At 47.7% G+C, this 26,712-nt stretch overlaps 1 protein-coding gene across 1 annotated transcript in view; it reads right to left on the bottom strand.

The window, feature by feature from the left end:
* specc1la (sperm antigen with calponin homology and coiled-coil domains 1-like a) overlaps positions 1-26,712 on the bottom strand; it is a 40,137-nt gene that overhangs the window by 9,518 nt on the left and 3,907 nt on the right. The window contains exons 2-17 of the mRNA XM_048244542.1: positions 22,423-22,594; positions 20,391-20,535; positions 19,753-19,851; positions 19,067-19,701; positions 18,437-18,718; positions 12,465-12,743; positions 11,199-11,531; positions 9,703-9,910; positions 9,347-9,420; positions 9,020-9,195; positions 8,606-8,769; positions 7,694-7,848; positions 6,130-6,220; positions 3,774-3,863; positions 3,467-3,584; positions 1,959-2,061 (exon numbers count right to left, since the gene is read on the bottom strand). Coding sequence (XP_048100499.1) covers positions 1,959-2,061; positions 3,467-3,584; positions 3,774-3,863; positions 6,130-6,220; positions 7,694-7,848; positions 8,606-8,769; positions 9,020-9,195; positions 9,347-9,420; positions 9,703-9,910; positions 11,199-11,531; positions 12,465-12,743; positions 18,437-18,718; positions 19,067-19,701; positions 19,753-19,851; positions 20,391-20,535; positions 22,423-22,557 — 3,087 coding nt within the window. The 5' untranslated portion in view covers positions 22,558-22,594. The remainder of the gene's footprint in view (positions 1-1,958; positions 2,062-3,466; positions 3,585-3,773; positions 3,864-6,129; positions 6,221-7,693; positions 7,849-8,605; positions 8,770-9,019; positions 9,196-9,346; positions 9,421-9,702; positions 9,911-11,198; positions 11,532-12,464; positions 12,744-18,436; positions 18,719-19,066; positions 19,702-19,752; positions 19,852-20,390; positions 20,536-22,422; positions 22,595-26,712) is intronic.

The raw sequence follows: 26,712 nt of genomic DNA, 5'->3' as shown, positions 1-26,712 counted from the left end.
ATGCTAACGGTTAGCATAATCGGTAAAGTAGATATTTAGAGCGAACTTCAGTCCATTTACAAAAGAGTTACGTGAGAATAGTTATTTGTTTACAACTGACTATTAAAATACTCAAAGGCTAATGTTTTCTCTACATATAATACCGTGTAGGAAAAAACGTGACTGTCTCATCAATGCTACTTGAACAGAATTAAGCGATAAAATCCAAAGTAGGCTACTATTGCTGCACAAAATAAACATTAGGCTGCGTGGGACAACGTTGTGACCCACTAGTGATCACGTGACATTTGCTCTGCTGCACTTCTCCCGGGAATGTATGAGTCTTCAGTGCGTGATTTCGAGTGTTTTTTCCCCATAAGTAATTTAAAAAAGGTGCGTCGGCCCACCGGGAAAATGCCCGGTATGGCAGATGCCCAGTCCGCCAATGCTCACACTCTACTCCTGTTTGGGACCATGTACCTGAGCTGCCAGTGCGTGCGAAGCACCTGGCTGCCCTCTATGAGCAAACAGTATTGTTTACACTTTATGGTTTACGGTTTACCCGCCGACCTGGATCCTGCCCTGGACACACGGGATGGTTTGGTAATGTGTTTACTCGACACACCAGCCTGCGCTTCGGCAAATACACTCCCACAGGTGCCTTCGTTTTGGAGACACACCTTAAGATCACACATGCCGTCACTGCCTCCTACATTTACATGTATTCATTTAGCAGACGCTTTTATCCAAAGAGACTTACATGTGTCAATCATATAACAAGGAACGTCCTCGGTAACCTCACTTCGCCAGATGGATTGCTTAGCATTTGCTTGGCATATCCATCTGGGACCTTTCCGTTGGAGAACTTTTGGGAAGGGGCGAAAATACTGGTTAGCTGATTGGATAAACCATCTGTCTATGACGGGCCAAATCAACCAATCAGATCAACAAAGCGTCTGACGTACTAACAGAGCGACGATGATAATACAACCACAAGCTAGGGTACCCTTAACCTAAACCCGCCTCAAAACCAACGCTGATTGGCCGTTCGTTTGGCGAACGGCTCCAAACAAGAAGCCAGGCTGATCTGCGAGTGGAAAAAATGGAGCTCGCGAGATCAGGCTGGTCTCACGAGGCTACGTCCTTGTTCAGTGCCTTGCTCAAGGGCACAAAGGTTGGAAGCTGGGAATTGAACCCACAACTTACAGGCCACTGCATTCCAGACCAGCTCCCTAGCCACTACACTACCACTGCCTCGGTCTCCTATCACTGTAGCTCATGCCAAGGCCCTGGGCTGACCTGGAGGGGCCCAGACTGTACAAGAGGCCCATAGACTGTATAAAAGGCCCATAGCCTGTATAAAGAGCCCATAGCCTGTGTAAAGGGGCCCAAAGCCTGTGTAAAGGGCCCAGAAACTGTGTAAGGGGCCCATAGCCTGTGTAAAGGGTCCTGGGTTGATGGAGTTTTAAGCCTGGTTGGATAAGTGATTAATCTTGTTAAAAGAAAATATTTCCTGGCAACCGTCCCCCAGTGCTAAGTTGGGTTCAGGCCTTGGGCTACAGAAATCGTCAAAGTCAAAGTCAAAGTCAGCTTTATTGTCAATTTCTTCACATGTTCCAGACATACAAAGAGATCGAAATTACGTTTCTCACTATCCCACGGTGAAGACAAGACATATTTTACCAATTTAGGTCCACAGACAAACATAACATTCAAGTAAACAAAAAACTAAGTAAATAAGTAAATAAGAGGGCACATATAATAATGAAAAAAATAAGAGCAGCAAAATTTGGTTGAAATTGTGCATAGACAGTCAATAAAATATTGACTCAATTATTTTGAACTCAAATATTGGTCAATAAAATCGTTCCATCTGGAACTGAACTGGGTCCGTTGTAGTCATCTGGCACATCGGTTCAGGTCTGACCATGATATTTGCGGTCAAGTCAAACACGCACACACACAAAAAACACACACACCTGGTATCCCTCTGTCTTCTTCTGACACCATCGCAACAGAGCATTTCTCTTGGAACCCCCGTACTCTCGAGCCAGGGCAGATAATGGGTCCTTCCGCTCCTCTCTGCGCACACACACACACACACACACACACACACGCACATACATACATACACACACACACACACACACACACAGTACATACATACCAACACACACACACAGAGTTACACTTGTGTATTTGGCTGTGAGTTTTTGTATGTGTGCATGTGTTCAGGGTTCGAGTTTAGGATCACATCACACAATTACAGTATAAACAGTCCAAATATGTCTGATTTTGAGTCCAATTCTGAAGTGGGTGAAATTCTTTTGTGAAAAACATCTTCGACTTCAGCTAGGATCAATAAATAGAATAAACTAAATTAAACAAATTAAATAGAGATGGCAAGAGGTCAGGAGTCTGCAATGTGACTGGTATCTTGTACCACTACAGTATGTAATACATCATCATGAATATGAGTATGTGTATTTGAATGTGTATGTGATATGTATATGTGTATAAGTGTATATGCAATTATCTGTGCATCAATTTCTATACTGTATGTGTGTGTGTGTATGTGTACCTGAGTCTGTGGCGTGCTGTGGATGAGGGCAAGGAGTGTGTGTGTGTGTGTGTGTGTGTTTTCACATATACTGTAGTCCCTTTTTAAAGAACCACATTATGAGTTAATTTTAAAAAGGACTGGTGCACTTCACCTCTGGTCGGGCCTCAGTTTCCTTCCTGTTCACACTATACCTTCTCTTGGGGTCAATTGGTGATTTTGTTTAATAAATTCATTTTTTTCTGATGATATATGATAATATATTTTCTGAAGGAATTTTGATCTGAAGTTACTGCAGAACATGCCAGCCAATCACACTGTCTAACTCAGTGGTGGGCCCACCCCACCTGGTTACTGTTGCTATGCCCAACTTCAGCTCACCTCCAAAATGACAAGTGAGCAGCAGCCTGTTAACTGCGCTGCTCAGTATGTAGGCTACTCATACGTTTTCTACCTGCAAGAAGAGTTCGACAGAGCCTAGCAGATCATGAAAAATTGTGAGCAATGTAATCCAAAGTTTGCTAATTCTTCATTAGTTAGGCTACCAATAGCTTGGGTGAAAAGAAATTCAGCGTTAACGTTAGAACACACCAAATTTAATTTTATAATTTTATTTTTTAAATAATAAACGACATGCCTACTCTGTTGGCAATGGAAAGTCAAGTAGGACAAAATAGACTAGCCTACAATGCAATATGTGAATGAGAACCCAGGACGATTTGTGTTCAAAATGCAAGGATAATGCGAACCGTGCCGCAGACTTCAAAGTGGTCTCAGTTCGGTTCAACATTAGGAGGGGTCTGAGTTTGGTTGGCGTGCTCAGCTCACTTAAGCACAAAAAATGCTGAGTCATCGATCTGAGTTCGTTTAGAAGCCTGAAAGGGACCAAGTGTGAAAACACCTTGTACTGTATTTGTGTGTGTGTACCGGAGTCTGCTGCGTGCTGTGGGTGAGGGTGAGCTGAGGCTGAGAGGAGTGGCAGCCATCAGGGAAGAGCCAGAGCTTCCCTCAGGAGTTGAAACCTCTTCACTGCTCCTACGAGAGACTGAAACACAAACACACACACACACACACACACACACACACAGGGTTATTCTACTGACTCAATGTTCCAGATTCCGACCCATTTTCATTGACAACATTTCAGTGACCTTGTATGACCTTCCACCACCCAGTATATACTTTACTGAACATGTTAGGGCTAAGGGCTAAACGCACGCACAAACACACACACCTGAGATGGCTTTGGATGAGTCCAAGTTTGAGACTCTCTGAAGAACCGGGGCTGGACGACCACTGGATGCTGCCCGCAACAGATGATCAGCTGGAGGGAGAGAGAGAGAGAGAGAGAGAGAGAGAGAGAGAGAGAAAAGAGAGAGAAAAAGAGAGATGGAAGGGGTGGCAGAGAGAGAGAATTTCTTGATAAACGAAAGATTGTCATGCTTCATGAGTTTCCATGACATTTCACACAAGATCGCAGCTCTGATATGAACCAACACATCTGCTCTGCTCACAAATACACACACAAGCTACAGAGATAAATATGGCCCTCTTTGACACACACACACCGCTGGTTACACAGGCTACAGAGATAAATATCATTCTCTTACACACACACACACACACACACACAGGATGTCCGGCTAACTCTAACCCCAACTAACTCAAGGGCAGATTTATCCGGTAAGGTGGGACACGCCCCATACGCTGGCACACCCACTATCCTGGGACACACGGCACCAGGCCTATGAGAGGAGAGGCAGACAAAATAAGTAGAGAACAGCCGAGAGGCCAAAGTGGCCGTAACAGTCCCAAATCTCTGTCGGCTGAATTGCAAAGGGAAGGATTGCATTTGCATTGCATTACATTTAAGTACAATATGCTGATGATTTTTTTTTTTTTTTTTTTTTTTGGGGGTTCAGCTAACACATGGTTGATGTGCTCTCTCGTCTTGGTCTTAGTTAAAAGTCAAGCAGCAGGAGCTTTTTTGGGAGGCCTGTAAAAAGTGCATTGCAGTAATCTAACCTGCTAGAGATAAAGGCTAGGATTAGTTTCTCTGCACCTTGTTGAGTTAAAAAAGGCAGCACTTTGCCAATGTTTCTCAGGTGGAAATAAGCTGTCTGGGTAATGTTACCAATATGGGGCTTGAAGCTTAACTCTGTATCTAAGACACCTAGGCTTGTTACTTTTGATTTGACCTGGTGTGTCAGGTTCCCAAGATTACAAAGTGTCTCACTTTGATTTGGGTTCAACCAAAAGTACCTCTGTTTTATCGTCATTTAGCTTTTAAAAAATTGTTGCTCATCTACTGATTAATGGAGGTTAAGCATGCGAGAAGGGAGCAAAGGCCATCGAGGTTAGTTGGCTCCACAGAAATATATAATTGGACATCATTTGCATAGCTGTGGATGTTTACATTATGCTGACTTCTGATGTTTCCTAACGGAAGCATACCGTAAATCCTCAAATTATGACCGGGGTCTTTTATTTACTTAGGCTGCGCAAAGCACAGGCCTTTACTGGAGGCAGACCTCAAAGCGGTAGGCTACCAAAACCAGTAGATTTTCGATTTGGTTTGGGATTTAATTTACTTTTGGACTGTTTGATTATATGTATTTATTATATGTAGTTGAAAAAGTGTTAGGATTTCCACCCGCTTTTTATTGCGAAACAAGGCAGCCGCTTTCATTTATGTGCGCTGTGCTCTAATGGAAACCTTATTGCGTAACCAGGTAGCCTACTGTAAATTGAGTTATTTTTTATTAAAATTTGTAGGCTGGAATGCCTCGCGGCAACAATTGTGTTTAAATGTAGTACTGCTTCAGCCTCTGGCAAGCTCAAAAGGGGGCGGCTTGCGATGGGCTTGAGAGCGACGTGTTGGAGACCCATGGTGCAGGACAACGACTTTTCATTGGCAACAGTAGGCTATTAAACCAACCAACAGCAAAATATTAAGAAGAGCTCTTATTTCATTGAGTTAAATCGAAACAATGTCCTATAGTACTTGTGGACTGATAGCCCTACTGGTAGGCATTACCACCCCGGATCGACCACGCTCCCGGTTATTATCCGAGGTCCAGCTATAAATAGAATCCCGGCCATAATTTGAAGATTTATTATATAGAGGGGGAAAAGCAGAGGACCAAGACAGCTCCCTTGGGCCACACTGAAGGACAAATCATGTTTTACAGACACATGATCTCCTAGACTAACATAACAATCTCTGCCAGTAATGTGGGTTTGAAACCAGTTTAAAACATTATCAGAAAGACCAACCCACTTTGCAAGGCGATGCATTAAAATGTTATGATGATCAATGGTGTCGAATGCTGCACTCAATTCTGCACTCAAATCTAGAAGAATAAGGATTGAGACTGTTTGGATTGTTTAAGTCAGTAGCAAGTCTGAAATCATTCTGAGATCATCAAGATATTTTTACTAGGGCCATTTTTGTGCTGTGATTTGATCTAAAACCTAATTGGAATGGAGTCGGGAATACTGTTTTCGTTGAGGAAGGTATTTTAAGTTGACTACAAACTCTTGCACTCACACACACACACACACACACACACACACACACCATCACTTACTGGGCATGGTGATGTCCGTGTAGCTGGGTCTCTTGTCGGAGAGGGAGGAGAGAGGCTTGGCTGCAGCTACAGAATTTCCCATGGAGTGTCTCTGCCAAGGAAAACCAGTAAGAATATTTACAGACAGCGTGTACACACACACACACACACACACACACTTACTTCCTGATTTCTTATTTTCGTATGTTTGTCATACCTAAATGTTTCAGATCATCAAACAAATTTAAATATAAGACAAAGATAACACAAGTAAACACAAAATGCAGTTATTAAATATAGGTTGATATTATTAAGGCGGAAAAAATCCAAACCTACACGGCCCTGTGTGAAAAAGTGTTTGCCACCCCTGTGAAAACATAGCCTAACTGTGCTTCATCACACCTGAGTTAAATTTCTGTAGCCACACCCAGGCCTGATTACTGCCACACCTGTTCTCAATCAAGAAATCACTTAAATAAGACTAAGCTAGACATCATGGCCCCAGCCGTGGCACAACTGGCTGGGGCACCTGCACCGTACGCCGGTGACCCGGGTTCGATTCCCGCCCCGTGGTCCTTTCCGGATCTTACCCCGACCCGAGTTTTGGTCACATGACATGGGCATTTTGAACGATGTTTCGAAGCAGTGGCAACGACATGGCTGTTTTGAACCACGTTTCGAAACACTTGTGCTTCGAAGCCTTGACACTAATTCGAGACGTCAGTTTTGAGCGTCACATCCCTAGGAAAAGGTTATAAACCACAGTAAGAGCCATTATCCAAAAATGGCGAAAACATGGAACAGTGGTGAACCTTCCCAAGAGTGGCCGGCAGACCAAAATTACCCCAAGAGCGCATCGACAACTCATCCAAGAGGTCACAAAAGGCCCCACAACAACATCCAAAGAACTGCAGGCCTCAGTTTAAGGTCAGTGTTCATGACTCCACCATAAGAAAAAGACTGGACAAAAATGGCCTGCATGGCAGAGTTCCAAGATGAAAACCACTGCTGTGAAAAATGAACAGAGGCTTGTCTCATTTTTTGCCAGAAAACATCTTGATGATCCCCATGACTTTTGGGGAAATACTCTGTGGACAGATGAGACAAAAGCTGAACTTTTTGGAAGGTGTGTGTCCCATTACATCTGCCGTAAAAGTAACACCACATTTCAGAAAAAAAAACATGATATCAACAGTAAAATATGGTGATGGAAGTGTGATGGTCTGGGGCTGTTTTGAAGCTTCAGGACCTGGAAGACTTGCTGTGATAAATGGAACCATGAATTCTGCTGTCTACCAAAAAATCCTGAAGGAGAATGTCTGGCCATCTGTTTGTGACCTCAAGCTGAAGAGAAACTTGGGTTCTGCAGCAGGACAATGATCCAAAACAGACCAGCAAGTCCACCTCTGAATGGCTGAAGAAAAATAAAATGAAGACTTTTGGAGTGGCTTTTGGAGTGGCCTAGTCAAAGCCCTGACCTGAATCCTATTGAGACGCTGTGGCATGACCTTAAAAAGGCAGTTCTTCTTGGGTTTGTGACTGAGAAACACACAAACACACACACATATTTTACACACACACACACCTGTATGGGCGAGACGGCGGCTGCAGGTGGTGTTTTCATGGGACTGGAGCTGAGTGGAGTGCGGGGCAGTGTGTTGGTCGTTGGCGTGGGAACGGTACTTGCTGCAGCCACGGCAACAGCAGCAGCAGCAGCGGCAGCAGAGTTGGGGCCGGGACCTGTGGGGGAGGGAGGGGGAGTGCAGACTGAGGCCCCGCCCACACAAGAACGAAAGGTTTTGAAAACGATATTTTTTTTCTTTCCGTTTTCAAAAAGTTTCGCAGCGTCAACAGACAACAACATAAACTTAAATTTTCAATTCAATCCAACAGAAAATTAAATTTTCAATTCAACTGTAAAGCTAAAAAAGTAAATTTTCAGGATCAGGGTTTGTTAAAGGTGCCATGTGTAATATCCGCCAAAAAATCAATTCATACTCCACATTCCATAAAAGATGGAGGCAGTATACCTCCAGAAAGTGAGTTGGTCTACCCTAGAGTAACAACCGAGAAACGTGTATTGCAGTTTGGCTGGCGGTTATGTTGCCCGCATACCGCCTCCCATGGCCGAAGCTGGTATTATGACACCTGTTGGGCTGTGGCTAGTAATTTAGCATGCTAATTCTGGTTGATATCTCTACAGCACTATACCTTGCCATTTTTTTAATGACATCATCGCCCTTATTTCTTCTCATTCTTTTGATGCGTGTAGCTCATTTTATGGATATTTTTACCTCAATTCTTACACATGGCACCTTTAAGGCTATAAATGTGGAAATGCAATTACTTTTGGCATTATGTCTGGTATAGAGCAATTTGCACTAGGGATTTAACATTAGCTTGCCATGCTAGAAGTAGGCAACCTTGTGTGTGTGTGTGTGTGTGTGTGTAAAATATGTATGTATGTATGTGTGTGTGTGTGTGTGTGTGAGTGTACCTTGCGAGGCGCTGTCAAAGCTCTTGATGAGTGTTTTGACGGTGGGGGAGGGCTCTGAGGAGGTGGACGAGCGGCGGCTCAGGCCCATCCCCTGCCTCAGCGCGGCCAGATCCCTCTCCACCGCATTCATGTAGTTATACACACGCCCACGCTCCTCCTCATGCCTACAAGACACACACACACACACGCGCTGGGCATGCGCACCGCGCGAACGCGGGGAAACAAACACGCCGACACGGACCGACACGCCTTGCGACTTGCGCCACGCGGGGACACACAAACATACGCACGCACGAACGGACACACACACGCAGATCATGTTAAAATCCTAACTATACAAATCACACAAGCCTCAAAATTGTCTGTTCACACACATGATGATGTGTGTGTGTGCGCGCGCTTCCCCGTACATACTTGCGGTTTTTGACCTCCTCAAGCTCTTTGCCGAGTTTGTCGTTCTTCTCCAGTGCCTCCTGCAGGCGGCGGCGTAGATCCCCGATCTCTTCCTGCGCCTCCGACTTGATGTCATTAGCGATGACCACCGCAGTCTGCAGGTCTGCCTGGAACTGCCGCCACTCAGCAGACTCCTCCTGAACACACACACACACACACACACGCACACACACACACACATACTGTTAGTGGGCGTTGGGCAACAAGCTGTACATGTGTGGTTTGTGGCATGTGTGGTTTGTCTTTAAGATTTGATGATGTGTGTGTGTGTGTGTGTATCCTTCTCACTCTCAGGCGACGGTGAAGGATCTTAATCTCTCGCTCCATGAGGTGCTTCTGGTCCTGCAGCTTCTTTACAGAGTCTGTAGAGGGACACACACGACCACAAAGACACGCAGACACAAAACACACGCATACACACACACACACACACACAGACACAAGGGCAGAGATATTTATATAGTGGTAGAAGTTACATGTAAGAAGTAAGGAAACACACACACACACACACACACACACAGATTCCTCAGTCAGATGGACCCAAAGTCACCAGTAACGACGGAGTGGCACTGCAACAGGATCTGTCCAATCCGGCCTGTGCAACGCAACACACACACACACACACACACGGTGAGGCGTCTTACTCTCGAGCTCGGAAATAATGAGGTTGTCGTGGAGCTTGACGGCGCGGTGCTGCTCCACCTCGTCCTCCAACTCAAAGATGGTGTCCTTCATGTCGCTGATCTGGGCGTCGCGCTCCTGCAGAACGCCCCTCTGCAGTTCCAGCGCCCGCTTCTGCTCCGACAGCTCCTGCTGCACCTGGCCCTGGAACTCACGGTACTCGCCATCCAGCTGCAGGGAAACAAGCCAGGTGAGGGGAGACGCTAACCGCTAACCTCACATACACACAGCACTGAAGAGTCGCTAACCGCTAACCTCACATACACACAGCACTGAAGAGACGCTAACCGCTAACCTCACATACACACAGCACTGAAGAGACGCTAACTGCTAACCTTACATACACACAGCACTGAAGAGACGCTAACCGCTAACCTCACATACACACAGCACTGAAGAGTCGCTAACCGCTAACCTCACATACACAGCACTGAAGAGACGCTAACCTCACATACACACAGCACTGAAGAGACGCTAATCGCTAACCTCACATACACACAGCACTGAAGAGACGTTAACTGCTAACCTCACATACACACAGCACTGAAGAGACAAGAGATGCTAATTGCTAACCTCACATACATACAGCACAAGGGAGACGCTAACCGCTAACCTCACATGTGTATGTGTACAGTATGTTTCCAGAAGCAGCCTTTGGTTGTAGCTCGAATTACATTTCCATGGTTGTACAAGTAGTAGCACTACCTTGTTGAGTGTGTCCTGCAGGTGTCTGTGTGTGTGTGCGTATCTGTGCGTGTGTGTGTAGCACTACCTTGTTGAGTGTGTCTTGCAGGTGTCTGTGTGTGGGTGCGTGTCTGTACACGTGTGTGTGTGTGTGTGTGTGTGTGTGTGTGTGTGTGTGTGTCTGTGTAGCACTACCTTGTTGAGTGTGTCCTGCAGGTGGCTGACTTCTGTGCGTGTGTTTGGATGTGTGTGTGTGTGTGTAGCACTACCTTGTTGAGTGTGTCTTGCAGGTGTCTGTGTGTGGATGCGTGTCTGTACACGTGTTTGGGTGCACGTGTGTGTGTGTGTAGCACTACCTTGTTGAGTGTGTCCTGCAGGTGGCTGACTTCTGTGCGTGTGTTTGGATGCGTGTGTGTGTCTGTGTGCATGTCTGTGTGTGTGTGTGTGTGTGTGAGTAGCACTACCTTGTTGAGTGTGTCCTGCAGGCGGCTGACTTCTGTGCGTGTGTTTGGATGCGTGTGTGTGTGTCTGTGTGCGTGTCTGTGTGTGTGTGTGTGTAGCACTACCTTGTTGAGTGTGTCTTGCAGGCGGCCGACTTCCGTGCGTGTGTGTGAGCTGGTCTTGCAGCGTGTCTGTGTGTGGGTGCGTGTCTGTGTGTGCATGTGTGTGTGTGTGTGTGTAGCACTACCTTGTTGAGTGTGTCCTGCAGGTGTCTGTGTGTGTGTGTGTGTGTGTGTGTGTGTGTGTGTGTGTGTGTGTGTGTGTGTAGCACTACCTTGTTGAGTGTGTCCTGCAGGCGGCTGACTTCCGTGCGTGTGTGTGTGAGCTGGTCTTGCAGCGTGCCGGCTCGGCGCTGAGCCTGCTCCTTGTCCAGGCGGGCGTTCTCCAGCAGCTGGTGGATGTGGCTGCGGTCTCCGTTGCTGTGGAGGGAGTAGAGCTCGGCCACCTTCTGCCGCTCTTGCTCCAGCTGCGTGCGGCAGCGGCTCAGCTCCGCCTGCTCGCCGCTCACCGCCACCTTACACTCCTCCAGCGCCGCCGCCATGGCAACACGCCCCTCCCGCTCCTGCTCCACCACCCGCTCCATGTGGTGGTTACGCTCCTTCAGGGCCTGCAAACACACACAGTGTATACACATACGTTCATGTACACATTTACATACACGTACGTACACACACGCACACATGCACACGCACACATACAGGGTATACACACACACACACAAAGTGTTGTCTGTAAGTAATAAGGATAGTTCCGGTCCTTGATTATAAGCCATGTTAAAACCCTCTTGAAACTAAACTCCCAACGCCATTCCATTATTGCTACTACGACAAAGAAAAAGCCAATGCTCCATTTGGCTGTTTTAAAATCATCGCAACCTGCTCCTCTTGAGATATGTATACCGGTATATACTCTTTTGATCCCGTGAGGGAAATTTGGTCTCTGCATTCATCCTAATCCGTGAATTAGTGAAACACACTCAGCACACAGTAAACACTCAGTGAGGTGAAGCACACACTAATCCCGACGCAGTGGGCTGCCTGCTACAGCGGTTCCGGTTACAAGTCCAAAGCGCTAACCAGTAGGCCACGGCTGCCCCACTGATATAACAAATTATGGATAATTATACACCTATGCCTCTGTATGAGTTATATGTACTTAACTGACCTGTTTGAGCGACTGCATGATGGCGTCAGTGATAACCCCTGATTTAGAACTTAAAGCATCCTACAGGTGAGGTTTTCAACTGATTGTCGACTAGGGACCACCATTCTGACTAATTACTCAACCCCAGGACCAGCACTAAAAATACTAATTCCCACATTGAAACTACATTACTGAATCCATGATCACGGACCGCTAGCAAAGTCCTCATGGACCACTGGTTGAAAACCCCTGTTATAAATCATGAGTTGTCAGTAACTAACTGACCTGCTGTTAGTGCTAGCGTGAGCTCCCGTGCAGGATGTTTTGAGTTCTAAATCATGAGTTGTCAGTAACTAACTGACCAACTGACCTGATGTCAGTACTAGCGTAAGCTCACCTGTATAACGCCCTGGGCCTCTGCGTTGTCCTGTTCGGCCATCTTGAGCGTGTTGCTGAGGTGCTGCTGCACGCCGAGCAGCTGCTCGCGCTCGAAGCGGGCGTTCTCCGCGTTCTCCACGTACCGCTGCTCCAGCTCCATGTAGCGCCCGCTCTTGATGTCCTCGTCCACCGAGTACACCACGCAGTGCTCGTCCAGCAGGGAGCGCAGGTACTCAATCTGACGGCCGCATGACTCCAGCTTATCACTCTGCTGGCACAACGAGTCCATCAGCAGCACCTAGACCAGGAGACACACAGCAGCCTTTAGGGGACGCAGGAGTGCACACACACACCTAGACCAGGAGACACACAGCAGCCTTTAGGGGACGCAGGAGTGCGCACACACACACACACACACACACCTAGACCAGGAGATAGATAGATAGATAGATAGATAGATAGATACTTTATTGATCCCCAGGGGAAATTCAAGAAAGACACACAGCAGCCTTTAAGGGACGCAGGAGTGCGCACACACACACACACACACACACCTAGACCAGGAGACACACAGCAGCCTTTAGGGGACGTAGGAGTGCACACACACACACACACACACACACCTAGACCAGGAGACACACAGCAGCCTTTAGGGGACGCAGGAGTGCACACACACACACACACACCTAGACCAGGAGACACACAGCAGCCTTTAGGGGATGCAGGAGTGCACACACACACACACACACACAGACAACAACTGCAGTGAGTTGGGAGAGAGAAAGCAAGAACACATAGGCTACTACTGGCCAAATCCTCTCCAATTGTTAGAATTGGACTCTGGAAGTTTGGGAACAGCTGAGGGAGGAGGCTACTTGAAACTGTGAGTTTCGGGTCGGTGTGTGTGAAGCGGACTTTCAGTTGACAGTAATTAACACCCTTTTGAACAATCTAAGCTGTGCGAACGTCAGAGGGCGGTCTACGCTGATGCATCATTAGTGAGACAGGAGGACAGCTGCATGCAATTCCTAGCAGAATAAAAAGTAGTGGCTGCTGCTGAAGCGTCAGCATAAGCGGCAGCCCTCGTTTCAGCCAGCCTCGTTTAAGATGGACGCGGTCAAGACAAGCAAGTTTACCTGTGCAAGTGCACCGACAAAAGGCAAAATGTGCCCGTTCCACCATATCTGTTATCACCGCCATTGCAGAAACGGCATCATGCCAAAGGGGCAGAAATCCCTTCACCTCCAGGAACTTAAACGGTCCTCACCGACAGAAACCTCCTTCTCCATGGGCTTGTGGAACTGTCAATCCGCAGTCAACAAACCCGACTTCATAGCTGGCTATGCCAACCACCTTTCATTGGAACTCCTTGCTCTCACTGAGACTTGATCAAACCAGAGAACACTGCCACCCCCGCTGCACTCTCCACTAACCTTACACTATCCCACACCCTCGCCTATCTGGACGAGGAGGCAGGACGGGCCTGCTGATCTCCAACAAATGGAAATTCACCCCGCTACTGCCTTCAAACAAATATGTCTCATTCAATTCCATGCCATCACAGTGATCGCCCCCAGCAAAACTCTACGTGCTGGTCATCTACCGCCCTCCAGGCCAACTAGGCGACTTTATTTATTGAACTTGACACTCTGCTATCCTCCATCCCTGAGCATGACTGTCCGCTTCTTGTTCTCGTGATATGAACATCCACTTAGATGCCCCAGGCTCAGCGGACTTTTTGGCCCTGGTCCACTCCTTTGACCTCGAACTGGTTCAAAGCCCACCGACTCACAAAACTGGCAAAGAGCTTGACTTGATCTTCACTGGAACTGCAGCACAGACACCCTCATGGTGACCTCTCCATCTTTCTGACCACTTCTTCATCCAGTTCAACGTCAGCCTGTCAGAACAGCCTCCGGCTCCTCAGCCGATGGTCACGTTCGCCGCAACATCCGGAACCTGTCCCCAACGACTTCTCCTCTGTGGTTGCCTCCGGCCTGCCTCTCCACTCAACACCTTCTCCTCTCTGGAGGTTAATGAAGCCACTGACTCGCTCTGCTCCCACACTGACCTCGTGTCTAGACGAAGCTGTGCCCTCTTACCACAAGGCCAGCTCGATCCAAACATTCTCATCCATGGCTAAATGATACCTCCGATCGAGCGCACCAAACTCAGAGCCGCGGAGGAAATGGCACAAATCCAAACTAGCTGACGACCTCAAAAACTACCAGACACTCCTGACCTCCTTCTCAGCCAGCATCACTGCTGCTAAGACTGCTTTCTACCATGACAAAATCAACAGCGCTACAGACACTGAAAAGCTTTTCTCAACCTTCAAATCGCTACTCAACCCTCAGCTGGCTCCTCCTCCATCCAGCCTTACTGCAGATACCCTCGCCTCATTTTTTACAAACAAAGTGGCGGCAATCAGCAGTCAATTCTCTACATGCCCACTCAACGATCTGACTCAGATACCGCACTCCTACAACCTCTAGGGACTGCTGGAACATCTTTTCAGCATTCACGCCTCTCTCCGAGTGAAGTGTCCAGACTCCTGACATGCAGCCGCCCTACCACATGCTCAAGCTGGACCCTATACCCTCTGAGCCTACTTCAGTCCATCAGTTCACCATCGCCTCCAGCTATCACACATGTGATCAATGCCTATAAGCTAACCTCCGGCACATTTCCAACAGCGTTCAAAATGGCCCGGGTAACACCGTTACTTAAGAAAGCTTCTCTCAACCCTGCTCAAGTCGAGAACTACCGCCCTGTCTCACTATTGCCTTTCCTATCCAAAGGCATTGAACGAAAGCAGTCTCCAAACAGGTCTCTGACTTCCTTTCACAGAACAACCTTCTGGATCCAAATCAGTCTGGGTTCAAAAGCTGCCACTCTGCGAAACGGCTCTGCTGTCTGTAACAGAAGCCTTAAAAGAAGCCAGGGCGACCTTTCGGTCATCAGTACTCATTCTGCTTGACTTATCGGCTGCCTTTGACACGTTAATCACCGTATCCTTCTCTATACTGGGCTGACATGGGAATCTCGGTTCTGCTCTCTCCTGGTTTGAATCCTACCTCACAGGGCCTTTCGTTTAACGTATCATGGCTTGGTCAGCTATCCGCATCTCACCATCTCACCACAGGGGTCCCCAGGGCTCAGTGCTGGCCCCCTCCTCTTTGCTATCTACACCACCTCCTTGGGACAGATTATCCGTTCAAGACGGCTTCTCATACCACTGCTATGCAGGCGACACACAGCTCTATCCGTCCTTTCCACCTGGACGACCCCTGATTTCAGCACGATCTCGGATTGCCTTTCAGACATAGCTACATGGATGAAGGCACACCACCTCCAGCTGAACCTCTCAAAGACTGAACTGCTGGTCATCCCAGCTAAACCTACCATACACCACGACATCAACATCAAATTTGACTCCCTGTCTGTTTCACCGACCAGAACTGCAAGAAATCTAGGAGTTGTTCTTGACAACCAACTAAACTTCTCAGATTATGTTGCCTCAATCGCCCGGTCATGCCGTTTTGCACTCTACAACATACGGAAAATCAGGACTTACTTGACTCAAGATGCTACCCAACTTCTGGTTCAGGCAATAGTCATCTCTACCACTCGACTACTGCAATGCCCTCCTGACAGGTCTCCCAGCCTGCACAGTGAAACCACTTCAGATGATCCAGAACGCGGGCGGGCGCCTGGTCTACAACCAACCCAAAAGGGCACATGTTACCCCGCTGCTCATCCAGCTACACTGGCTACCTATGGCGGCCCGCATCAAATTCAAGTCTCTAACGCTTGCCTACAAAGTAGTCTCCGGCTCTGCTCCCACCTACTTGAATGCCCTCATACAGACTTACACTACCTCCAGACCGCCTGCGCTCCTCTGATCTAACGACGTCTAGCTCTACCACCGGGTATGCGCTCAAGCCAATCCAAACTTTTCTCATCTGTTGTTCCTCGTTGGTGGAACACACTGCCAGTTCCTACAAGGGCAGGGACATCCTTTTCCACCTTCAAAAAACTCCTGAAGACCCAGCTCTTTAGAGAACATCTACTCTCATAGCAACACTTACAACAAGTCTTACTGATCCTAGCACTCACCAGCCGTTTTAAACTGACAAGTAACTGTTAAAAACAGCACTCACCGACGCACTTATTCTTACTGTACTCTAATGTTTTTTTAAACTGTCCTAAAATTGTGAGAATTGTTCTAAAACTTACTGTTTACCATGTTGTTAGTCGCTTTGGTTAAAAAGCGTCAGCCAAATGTAATGTAATGTAATGTAATGTAACACACACACACACACACCTAGACCAGGAGATAGATAGATAGATAGATAGATAGATAGATAGATACTTTATTGATCCCCAAGGGAAATTCAAGAAAGACACACAGCAGCCTTTAGGGGACACAGGAGTGCACACACACACACCTAGACCAGGAGACACACAGCAGCCTTTAGGGGATGCAGGAGTGCGCACACACACACACACACACACCTAGACCAGGAGACACACAGCAGCCTTTAGGGGACGCAGGAGTGCACACACATACACACACACCTAGACTAGGAGACACACAGCAGCCTTTAGGGGACGCAGGAGTGCACACACACACACACACACCTAGACCAGGAGACACACAGCAGCCTTTAGGGGACGTAGGAGTGCACACACACACCTAGACCAGGAGACACACAGCAGCCTTTAGGGGACGCAGGAGTGCACACACACACACACACACCTAGACCAGGAGACACACAGCAGCCTTTAGGGGACGTAGGAGTGCACACACACACCTAGACCAGGAGACACACAGCAGCCTTTAGGGGACGCAGGAGTGCACACACACACACACACCTAGACCAGGAGACACACAGCAGCCTGGGGGGGGACGAGGGAGCACACACACACACACCCTAGACCAGGAGACACACAGCAGCCTTTAGGGGACGCAGGAGTGCACACACACACACACCTAGACCAGGAGACACACAGCAGCCTTTAGGGGACGCAGGAGTGCACACACACACACACACACACACACACATACCTAGACCAGGAGACACAGCAGCCTTTGGGGGGGACATGGGGCACACACACACACACACACACACACACACACCTAGACCAGGAGACACACAGCAGCCTTTAGGGGACGCAGGAGTGCACACACACACACACACACCTAGACCAGGAGACACACAGCAGCCTTTAGGGGACGCAGGAGTGCACACACATACACACCTAGACCAGGAGACACACAGCAGCCTTTAGGGGACGCAGGAGTGCACACACACACACACACCTAGACCAGGAGACACACAGCAGCCTTCAGGGGACGTAGGAGTGCACACACACACACACCATAACATACATACCTAACACACAGCTAAACTAGTATTCAATAAGAACTTGGCATTGGTCAATACCCAAAGCTCAGGTATTGGTATGGGACTGAACATGTCAGATGGGTGTACCCCATAACTATTCTGTAGTTCTCCTGTGTTATTGTCCTGTATTTAACTATTCTGTAGTTCTCCTGTGTTATTGTCCTGTATTTAACTATTCTGTAGTTCTTCTGTGTTATTGTCCTGTATTTAACTATTCTGTAGTTCTCCTGTGTTATTGTCCTGTATTTAACTATTCTGTAGTTCTTCTGTGTTATTGCCCTGTATTTAACTATTCTGTATTTCTTCTGTGTTATTGTCCTGTATTTAACTACAGTGTATTCTGTAGTTCTCCTGTGTTATAGCCCTGTATTAACTATTCTATAGTTCTTCTGTGCCCTGTATTTTGTGGGGTAAAGCTGTGTTGACTGTGCAGTTCAGCTCCACACTGGACGGGACTTGAACCTGTGAACTTGCAGCGTGGTAGCAAAAAGGCTAACCCCATGGGAACTTCCTGCACTATGAACTTCCTGCACAATGAACTTCCTGCACAATGAACTTCCTGCACTCTGCGGTGGCCCACCTTCTCCTCGCCGAGGCGCTCATTCTCTCCGTTGAGCTCCTGCGTGATCTGCTGCAGGTCGGCGAGCTCCTGCAGGGTGGCCTGTAGCTCCTCGGAGGTGCTGTGCTGGTTCTCTTCCATCTGGTGGATGCGCTCCGTCAGGCAGGCCACGGACACCTCGCTGCCGCCACTACTGCCCTTCCGCGAGCGTTCCGGCCCCGAGGCACCCTCCGACTCAGAGGACGACGACGAGCCTGATGGCGCATCCAGGGCATCATCACTGGACGTGACCCCCTGATACACCTACCACACACACACACACTTTTAGTGCAATTTCCCAAAGCTGTTGATAAAAGTTGATATTTTCCTATTAGGATACTGATTTGGGGGGGTATGGGATTGGTCTGAATGTTGTTTGGGGTAGTGGTGATGGTATGGAACGCTGTTGTGTTATATAGAATGGTTTCTATAGAATGGCTTTGGTGGTATTATATGGGATGGTTTTGAGATAGAATGTTGTGTGGAGATGATGTTCATAGACTGTATAAAAAGGATGTGTTATATAGGATGGTTCTGGTATAGAATGCTGTGTAGGGTGGTTTTGAGATAGAATGCTGTGTAGGGTGGTATTATATGGGATGGTTCTGAGACCTCGCTGGACTCGCTGTCCAGGTTGTCCACGGAGCCACTTCGCTGTTGGCCTGTTAGCAGGTCCTCCATGGAGCCCGGGGCGGAGCCTTCCGCAGAAGAGGCCAATCCGGCACCGCCACTGCCCGAGGAGGCGGGGTCAGGGCTGAGGGAGGGGTAGTGGAACAGCTTGTCGGCGCCGTCCAGCGTGAAGCCGAGAGCGTCGACCGAGGGGACCCTGCTGCCCCCTCCGCCGTCCAGGCGTTGCTCCAAGGAGAACCCCAGGGCGTTGAGTCGGTCCTTCAGCATGCGGTTCTCGCTCTTCAGCAGGTTGAGCTCGCTCCGGATGGCTCGGTTCTGCTCTTGCAAGAGGAGCAGCGTGGACTCCACGTCAGCGGCGCTGATGGCGGCCTGCGCCTCCCTCTGCTGCTGCGGCGTCGGCGTAGTCTCCTCCTCCTGCTCCTCCTCCTCTTCCTCCTCCTCCTCGGGGAGGCCCAGCTGCAGACGCAGCTCCTTCAGCTCACTCCGCAGCTGCAGGATCTCCACGTCCTTCCCCCGGGCCACGCCCAGGAGGTCCTTCACGCGCGTCTCCAGCGCCGATCGCTCGCTCAGCTGACCGTCCGACTTGGACTTGCTCATGCGGCCCTCAAGGCCCGCCGCTAGGGTCTGGGGCCCTTGGTGCTAAGGCTGGGCCCCATCCGCCCACCAGCCCGTCTTTCCCTCCCTGGGCGCTGCGTGAGGTCCGTGAGTCCGGCTCGAAGTCGAGCCGGGCTCCTTGGAGGCGGAGGAGGAGGCCCGTCGGGAAGAACCTGAGGAGGAGAGAACCACCAAGACTGAGTTAACACACTCCTGCACACACACACACTCCTGCAAACACACACACTCCTGCAAACACACACACTCCTGCAAACACACACACTCCTGCAAACACACACTACTGCAAACACAACCTGATGGAGTTAACACACTCCTGCACACACACACTCCTGCACACACAACCTGATGGAGTTAACACAATCCTGCTAACACACACTCCTGCTAACACACACTCCTGCTAACACACACTCCTGCTAACACACACTCCTGCTAACACACACTCCTGCTAACACACACTCCTGCTAACACACACTCTTGCAAACACAACCTGATGGAGTTAACACACTCCTGCAAACACACACTCCTGCAAACACAACCTGATGGAGTTAACACACTCCTGCTAACACAACCTGATGGAGTTAACACACTCCTGCGAACACAACCTGATGGAACAACTCTGCAACATTCACACAGAATGAAATGTACCTGGTGTGAAAATGTACCTAGTGTGTGTGTGTGTGTGTGTGTGTACCGGGTTGGGCTTTGGCCTTGTTCTCGGCGTTGCTCCCTGATGCGGCCGGGAGAGCACCGCTGCTCTTCTTCACCTTGGCAACGGTGCCGTTAGCTGCTGGAGCGCCCCCTGCCATGGGTGCCGACAGATCATCAGGACTCTTCGCCTGGACAACAACACACAACACACAACGTAAGCATACCCCAACAACAACTGGAAAAGCTACCGTACATCCCTCGCACACTTTGCATACAGTACACTAGACTGTGTTGGCAAAATGATTTTTGGGGGTTTATAGATTTTTGGCAGCGTCACAAACCCTTCCCCAGTTCTTTCTATAGGGAAAGAGTAGCTACTTCCCTCGTGTCCATGCTGTGACTGATGAAGCCTTGTTCACTGTGAGGGTTTGATGCTTGATGATTATGCAGAGTTAGCAGTGGTTGAGAGGTTGATATTATAACCAGGTAGCTTTTTGCAACAGTCGCTATAAATGCCTAGGTGCTTTAGTGCTTTACCCTGCATCTTCTCACCTGCACCTGCCTAACACAATGTGTTCACATTTTACACCTGTTCCCTTGCTCGCTCGCTCACTCATTATTGAGTTCATAAGTGATCATTCTGACCATAGCTTGGGAGTGGTTGTCCAGCCGTGTGTGTGTGTGTGTGTGTGTGTGTGTGTGTACGTGTGTGTGTGTTTGTGCGTGCGTGAGTGTGTGAGTGAGTGAGCAGTGTTTCCCCTACAATGTATTCATCAGCGGCGCAGCGCCGCTCCTGGAATTCAAGCGCCACTGCAAAAAAGTTGGCCAATTAAAAAAAAAAAAAAAAAAAAACATGCAAGTGAACTTCAGGAACAGCTGCCGTTCGTTCAGGTTTGATGTCAACAAATAATAGTAGGCTAACGTTGAAGGCGCAGTCAGGTATTCCACAGGAGATCATGCTTTTTTGTGTTTATGTTTAAGGTTAAATTAAACACAAATTAGATAGATAGCTCTCCCCTACCTTCAGTAGCCTATTTCCTGATAATTTCCACGCAGTGTTTCGTTTTTGTTTGTGATACAGGCAATGCTTTCAAGCCCTGTGTTGCTAACATACCTAGGCTGTGAAACTAAGGTCTAGCTAGCCTATTGGTGGGTTCAATTGAATTTGAGTAATAGGATACGCAACCATTTACATCTGGAGATAGTTTGTAATTCCTGTAGAGCTCACCAAAATTATAGAAATGATACAAGACACTTATCTCCTATAATCCAAGATAGATTTTCATCGAGTTTTTGAGCATTTATTTTACCAAATGACATGGAAAACATAATTCATTTCATCCACATATTCTTATGCACCATGCACAACAACGCTACTAAGTTAGCTTAAAACCGTGAGAATCAAGCAAGCCTCACTGGCCGTCACGGCATTAAAGTGACAGGCACTCAATTCGACTTGCACAGCACCAATACAGTGTAATGACATGAAAGAGAAGTCTTATAGTTTATACAGTGCTGTGCAAAAGTTAAGACACCCATGCTGAAATTGACTAATGGGAGGAATAAAAAACATCTTTTGCCTTTTGTCTTAATGCCTTAATTAAAAAAAAAAAAATAGGACATCAATTATTTTTTAATGCATCATGTATCGTTAATAAATAAATGTTATTATATAAATAAATGTCTTAACTGATGCACAGCGCTGTATATTCTAAGTAGTAATAGTTTGTACAGTGGCCTACAGTGTACAGTTGTACAGTGGCTAATTACTAATAATGTAAAGGAAAAAGGTGAAAGAAAAACATGAATAATCCTGTTCAAGTACTGCAATAATCATGCTTTGTAAATGCTTGTGTTGATGGTTATGTCATAATTTGTAACTCAATCTGTCCATTTCTTTCACAAAATCCACCAGAAGTCACCATTTAAGGAGTCATTTTTCAATTTTTTTTTTTTTGTGGGGGGGGGGGTGGTGGCTTCCTACGATCAACAGCACCGCTGCTGGAAAATTTTCTAGGGGAAACACTGGTGAGTGAGTGAGTGAGTGAGTGAGGAGTGAGTGAGTGAGTGAGCACCTTGTCCAGAGTAGCCGTGGCAGGAGCAGCAGCAGCAGCAGCAGCAGGAGTGGAGCTGGAAGACTTAGCAGGGCCTTTGGCGGCAGGGCTGGTGGCGGGAGCCTTAGAGACGGCCGGCCGCCCCGCTCTCTTCATGCTGGACACACCACAGCCCACACATCTACTGCTGCCTCTGCAAGGGCGAACAAATCATTATTAACACACACACACACACACCACAGTCCACACATCTACTGCTGGCTCTGCAGGGGGCAAACAAATCATTTTTAACACACACACACACAACACACACCATACTGTCTGAAAACAACACTTTACTGAAAGTAGGGGGAAAAAACAGCACTAGGATCCAAACACTCATCCTTCATCTTTTATTGTGTGTGTGAGGGGTATGTAGGTGTGTGTGTGTGTGGAGTGCATAATGTGCGTGTGAGTGCATAAGGTGTATGTGTGTGTGAGGAGTGCATAAGGTGTGTGTGTGTGTGTGTGTGTGTGTGTGTGTGTGTGTGAGAGGTGTACGAGATGCACAGTGGCCCTTTTGTGACCCGCCCCCCCTTCTTTCTTTTCTACGCTTCTCCTCTCTCGTCTTCCACTCCCCACTCGCTCACTTGTTGGGGAGAGTTGTTCAGATTTTCCAGACCTGAGGTTTTCTCTGATTTTTTTACGATCCTTTATCGTCCTCGTGGGTCTCATCTGAAGTGAATCTGATTCGTTCCTTCAGCAGAGAGCAGTTTCGGAGAACTAATGTTTCGCAGCTGCAGCCCTGGAACCCCGCACTGCTGAGCGCCTGCTTACGCATCCAAACCCCACTGGAGTGCCGAGTGGACACATTCCCTGGCAGAGCGAGCGAATGGGGGGCAGAGATAACTCACTTTAACCCAGAGAGAGGGCACAGATAACTAACTCTGGAAACTAAACCCAGAGAGCTGGAAACTGAACCCAGAGGGAGAGGGCAGAGATAACTCACTCTGGAAACTGAACCCAGAGGGAGAGGGCAGAGATAACTCACTCTGGAAACTGAACCCAGAGAGAGGGCACAGATAACTCAACTCTGAAACTAAACCCAGAGAGAGGGCAGAGATAACTCACTTTAACCCAGAGAGAGGGCACAGATAACTCAACCTGGAAACTAAACCCAGAGAGCTGGAAACTGAACCCAGAGGGAGAGGGCAGAGATAACTCACTTTAACCCAGAGGGAGAGGGCAGAGATAACTCACTTTAACCCAGAGGGAGAGGGCAGAGATAACTCACTCTGGAAACTGAACCCAGAGAGAGAGGGCAGAGATAACTCACTTTAACCCAGAGGGAGAGGGCAGAGATAACTCACTCTGGAAACTGAACCCAGAGATGGGCACAGAAAACTCAACCTGGAAACTAAACCCAGAGAAAGAGGGCAGAGATGACTCCCTCTGGAAACTAAACCCAGAGGGAGAGGGCAGAGATAACTCACTTTAACCCAGAGAGAGGGCACAGATAACTCACTCTGGAAACTAAACCCAGAGAGCTGGAAACTAAACCCAGAGGGAGAGGGCAGAGATAACTAACTCTGGAAACTGAACCCAGAGAGAGGGCAGAGATAACTCACTTTAACCCAGAGAGAGGGTAGAGATAACTCACACTGAAACTAAACCCAGAGAGCTGGAAACTAAACCCAGAGAGCTGAGATAAACTGGAAACTAAAACCCAGAGGGAGAGGGAGAGGGAAACTGAACCCAGAGGGAGAGGGCAGAGATAACTCACTCTGGAAACTGAACCCAGAGGGAGAGGGCAGAGATAACTCACTCTGGAAACTGAACCCAGAGAGAGGGCAGAGATAACTCACTTTAACCCAGAGAGAGGGCACAGATAACTCAACCTGGAAACTAAACCCAGAGAGCTGGAAACTAAACCCAGAGGGAGAGGGCAGAGATAACACTTTTAACCCAGAGGGGAGAGGGCAGAGAAACTCAAAACCCAGAGGGAGAGGGCAGAGATAACTCACTCTGGAAACTGAACCCAGAGAGAGGGCAGAGATAACTCACTTTAACCCAGAGAGAGGGCAGAGATAACTGACTCTGGAAACTGAACCCAGAGAGATGGGCACAGAAAACTCAACCTGGAAACTAAACCCAGAGAAAGAGGGCAGAGATGACTCCCTCTGGAAACTAAACCCAGAGGGAGAGGGCAGAGATAACTCACTTTAACCCAGAGAGAGGGCACAGATAACTCACTCTGGAAACTAAACCCAGAGAGCTGGAAACTAAACCCAGAGGGAGAGGGCAGAGATAACACTCTGGAAACTAAACCCAGAGGGAGAGGGCAGAGATAACTCACTCTGGAAACTGAACCCAGAGAGAGGGCAGAGATAACTCACTTTTAAACTAAACCCAGAGAGCTGGAAACTAAACCCAGAAACTAAAACCCAGAGAGCTGGAAACTAAACCCAGAGGGAGAGGGCAGAGATAACTAACTCTGGAAACTGAACCCAGAGAGAGGGCAGAGATAACTCACTTTAACCCAGAGAGAGGGCAGAGATAACTCACTCTGGAAACTAAACCCAGAGAGCTGGAAACTAAACCCAGAGGGAGAGGGCAGAGATAACTCACTCTGGAAACTGAACTTAGAGAGAGGGCAGAGATAACTCACTTTAACCCAGAGAGAGGGCAGAGATAACTCACTCTGGAAACTAAACCCAGAGAGAGGGGCAGAGATAACTCACTCTGGAAACTGAACTCAGACCTGGAAACTAAACCCAGAGAAAGAGGGCAGAGATGACTCCCTCTGGAAACTAAACCCAGAGATAGGTGCACAGATAACTCACTCTGGAAACTGAACTCAGAGAGAGAGGGCAGAGATAACTCACTTTAACCCAGAGAGAGGGCACAGATAACTCACTCTGGAAACTAAACCCAGAGAGGGGGCAGAGATAACTCCCTCTGGAAACTAAACCCGGAGAGAGGGGGGCACAGATAACTCACTCTGGAAACGTCCCCTGTGCATCTTTACAAAGCGTCCCTTGTACATCTGGATGGGTGCATATCATCCCTCTATTTGTCAATCCTCCCTTCCTTCCTATCCTTCCGTCCTAACCCCTCTTTCTAATTAAATTTGTGAAGGAAACGCGGAAGGAATGTAAGGAGGTTGGAGGAATCAAGGAGAGACAGATATGAGATGTTCTGCTCACTCACATCACTTTTAAGAGACGTCAGTTACTGATGATGCGGCGAAGCAGCACCTCATAGGCTACAATAAACAGACCATTGTTACACACAAATTGCAGAGAATATTTAAAAATACCAAAGCCTTAAAATATCATGACCAGGATGGATTCCCACTTGTTCACCCTGATGATGAGGTAATGTTTGACAGCTCTTGAGATATGAATGAAATCTTATTTAAATATGACGCGTGAACAAAACAGGCATCAACATTTTTTCAAGTTTGCATGGCAGTTCACGAAAATTTCAACATATAATTTAATAATTCAGCATATTTTCTATGTCCCTGTGCATCTCTATAAAGTGTTCCCTGTGCAGCTCTATAAAGCGTTCCCTGTGCAGCTCTATAAAGCGTCCCCTGTGCAGCTCTATAAAGCGTCCCCTGTGCACCTCTATAAAATCTCCCCTGTGCATCTCTATAAAGTGTTCCCTGTAAAGTGTTTATAGAGATGCACAGGAAACACTTTATAGAGATGCACAGGGGACGCTTTATAGAGATGCACTACTCCACTTGTACACTTTGCAACTTGGTTGTTGTTGTCCTGTTGTCCTGAAAACACAACAAACTTCTGCTGCTCTTACATAACTTGCACCACTATGCCACTTGCTTACTTAGGTCAAACAGAACTACCTCAGCCATTTATTGGCCTGACTTTGCACTACTATATTGACTGTCTATGCACAATTTCAACCCAATTTTGCTGCTCTTATTTATTTATTGTATGTGCCTTCTTATTTACTTTTTATTGTTTACTTGAATGTTATGTTTATCTGTGGACTTAATTGGTAAAATTATGTCTCGTCTCCACCGTGGGATAGTGAGATTTCGATCTCTTTGTATGTCTTGGCATGTGAAGAAATTGACAATAAAGCAGACTTTGACTTTTGACTAAAGCATCCCCTGTGCATCTCTATAAAGTGTTCCCTGTGCATCTCTATAAAGCATCCCCTGTGCATCTCTATAAAGTGTTCCCTGTGCATCTCTATAAAGCATTCCATGCACCTCCTCTCTGGTTTACACAAAACAAAGGCACAGGTGTGCCTCCAGTGGGCTGACTGGTGGGGTCTGTGTGTATGTGTGTGTGTATGTGA

The sequence above is a fragment of the Alosa alosa genome, chromosome 5 (assembly GCF_017589495.1).
Source record: "Alosa alosa isolate M-15738 ecotype Scorff River chromosome 5, AALO_Geno_1.1, whole genome shotgun sequence".
Classification (NCBI taxonomy): domain Eukaryota; kingdom Metazoa; phylum Chordata; class Actinopteri; order Clupeiformes; family Clupeidae; genus Alosa; species Alosa alosa.
This window is presented reverse-complemented; position numbering and strand designations above follow the sequence as displayed.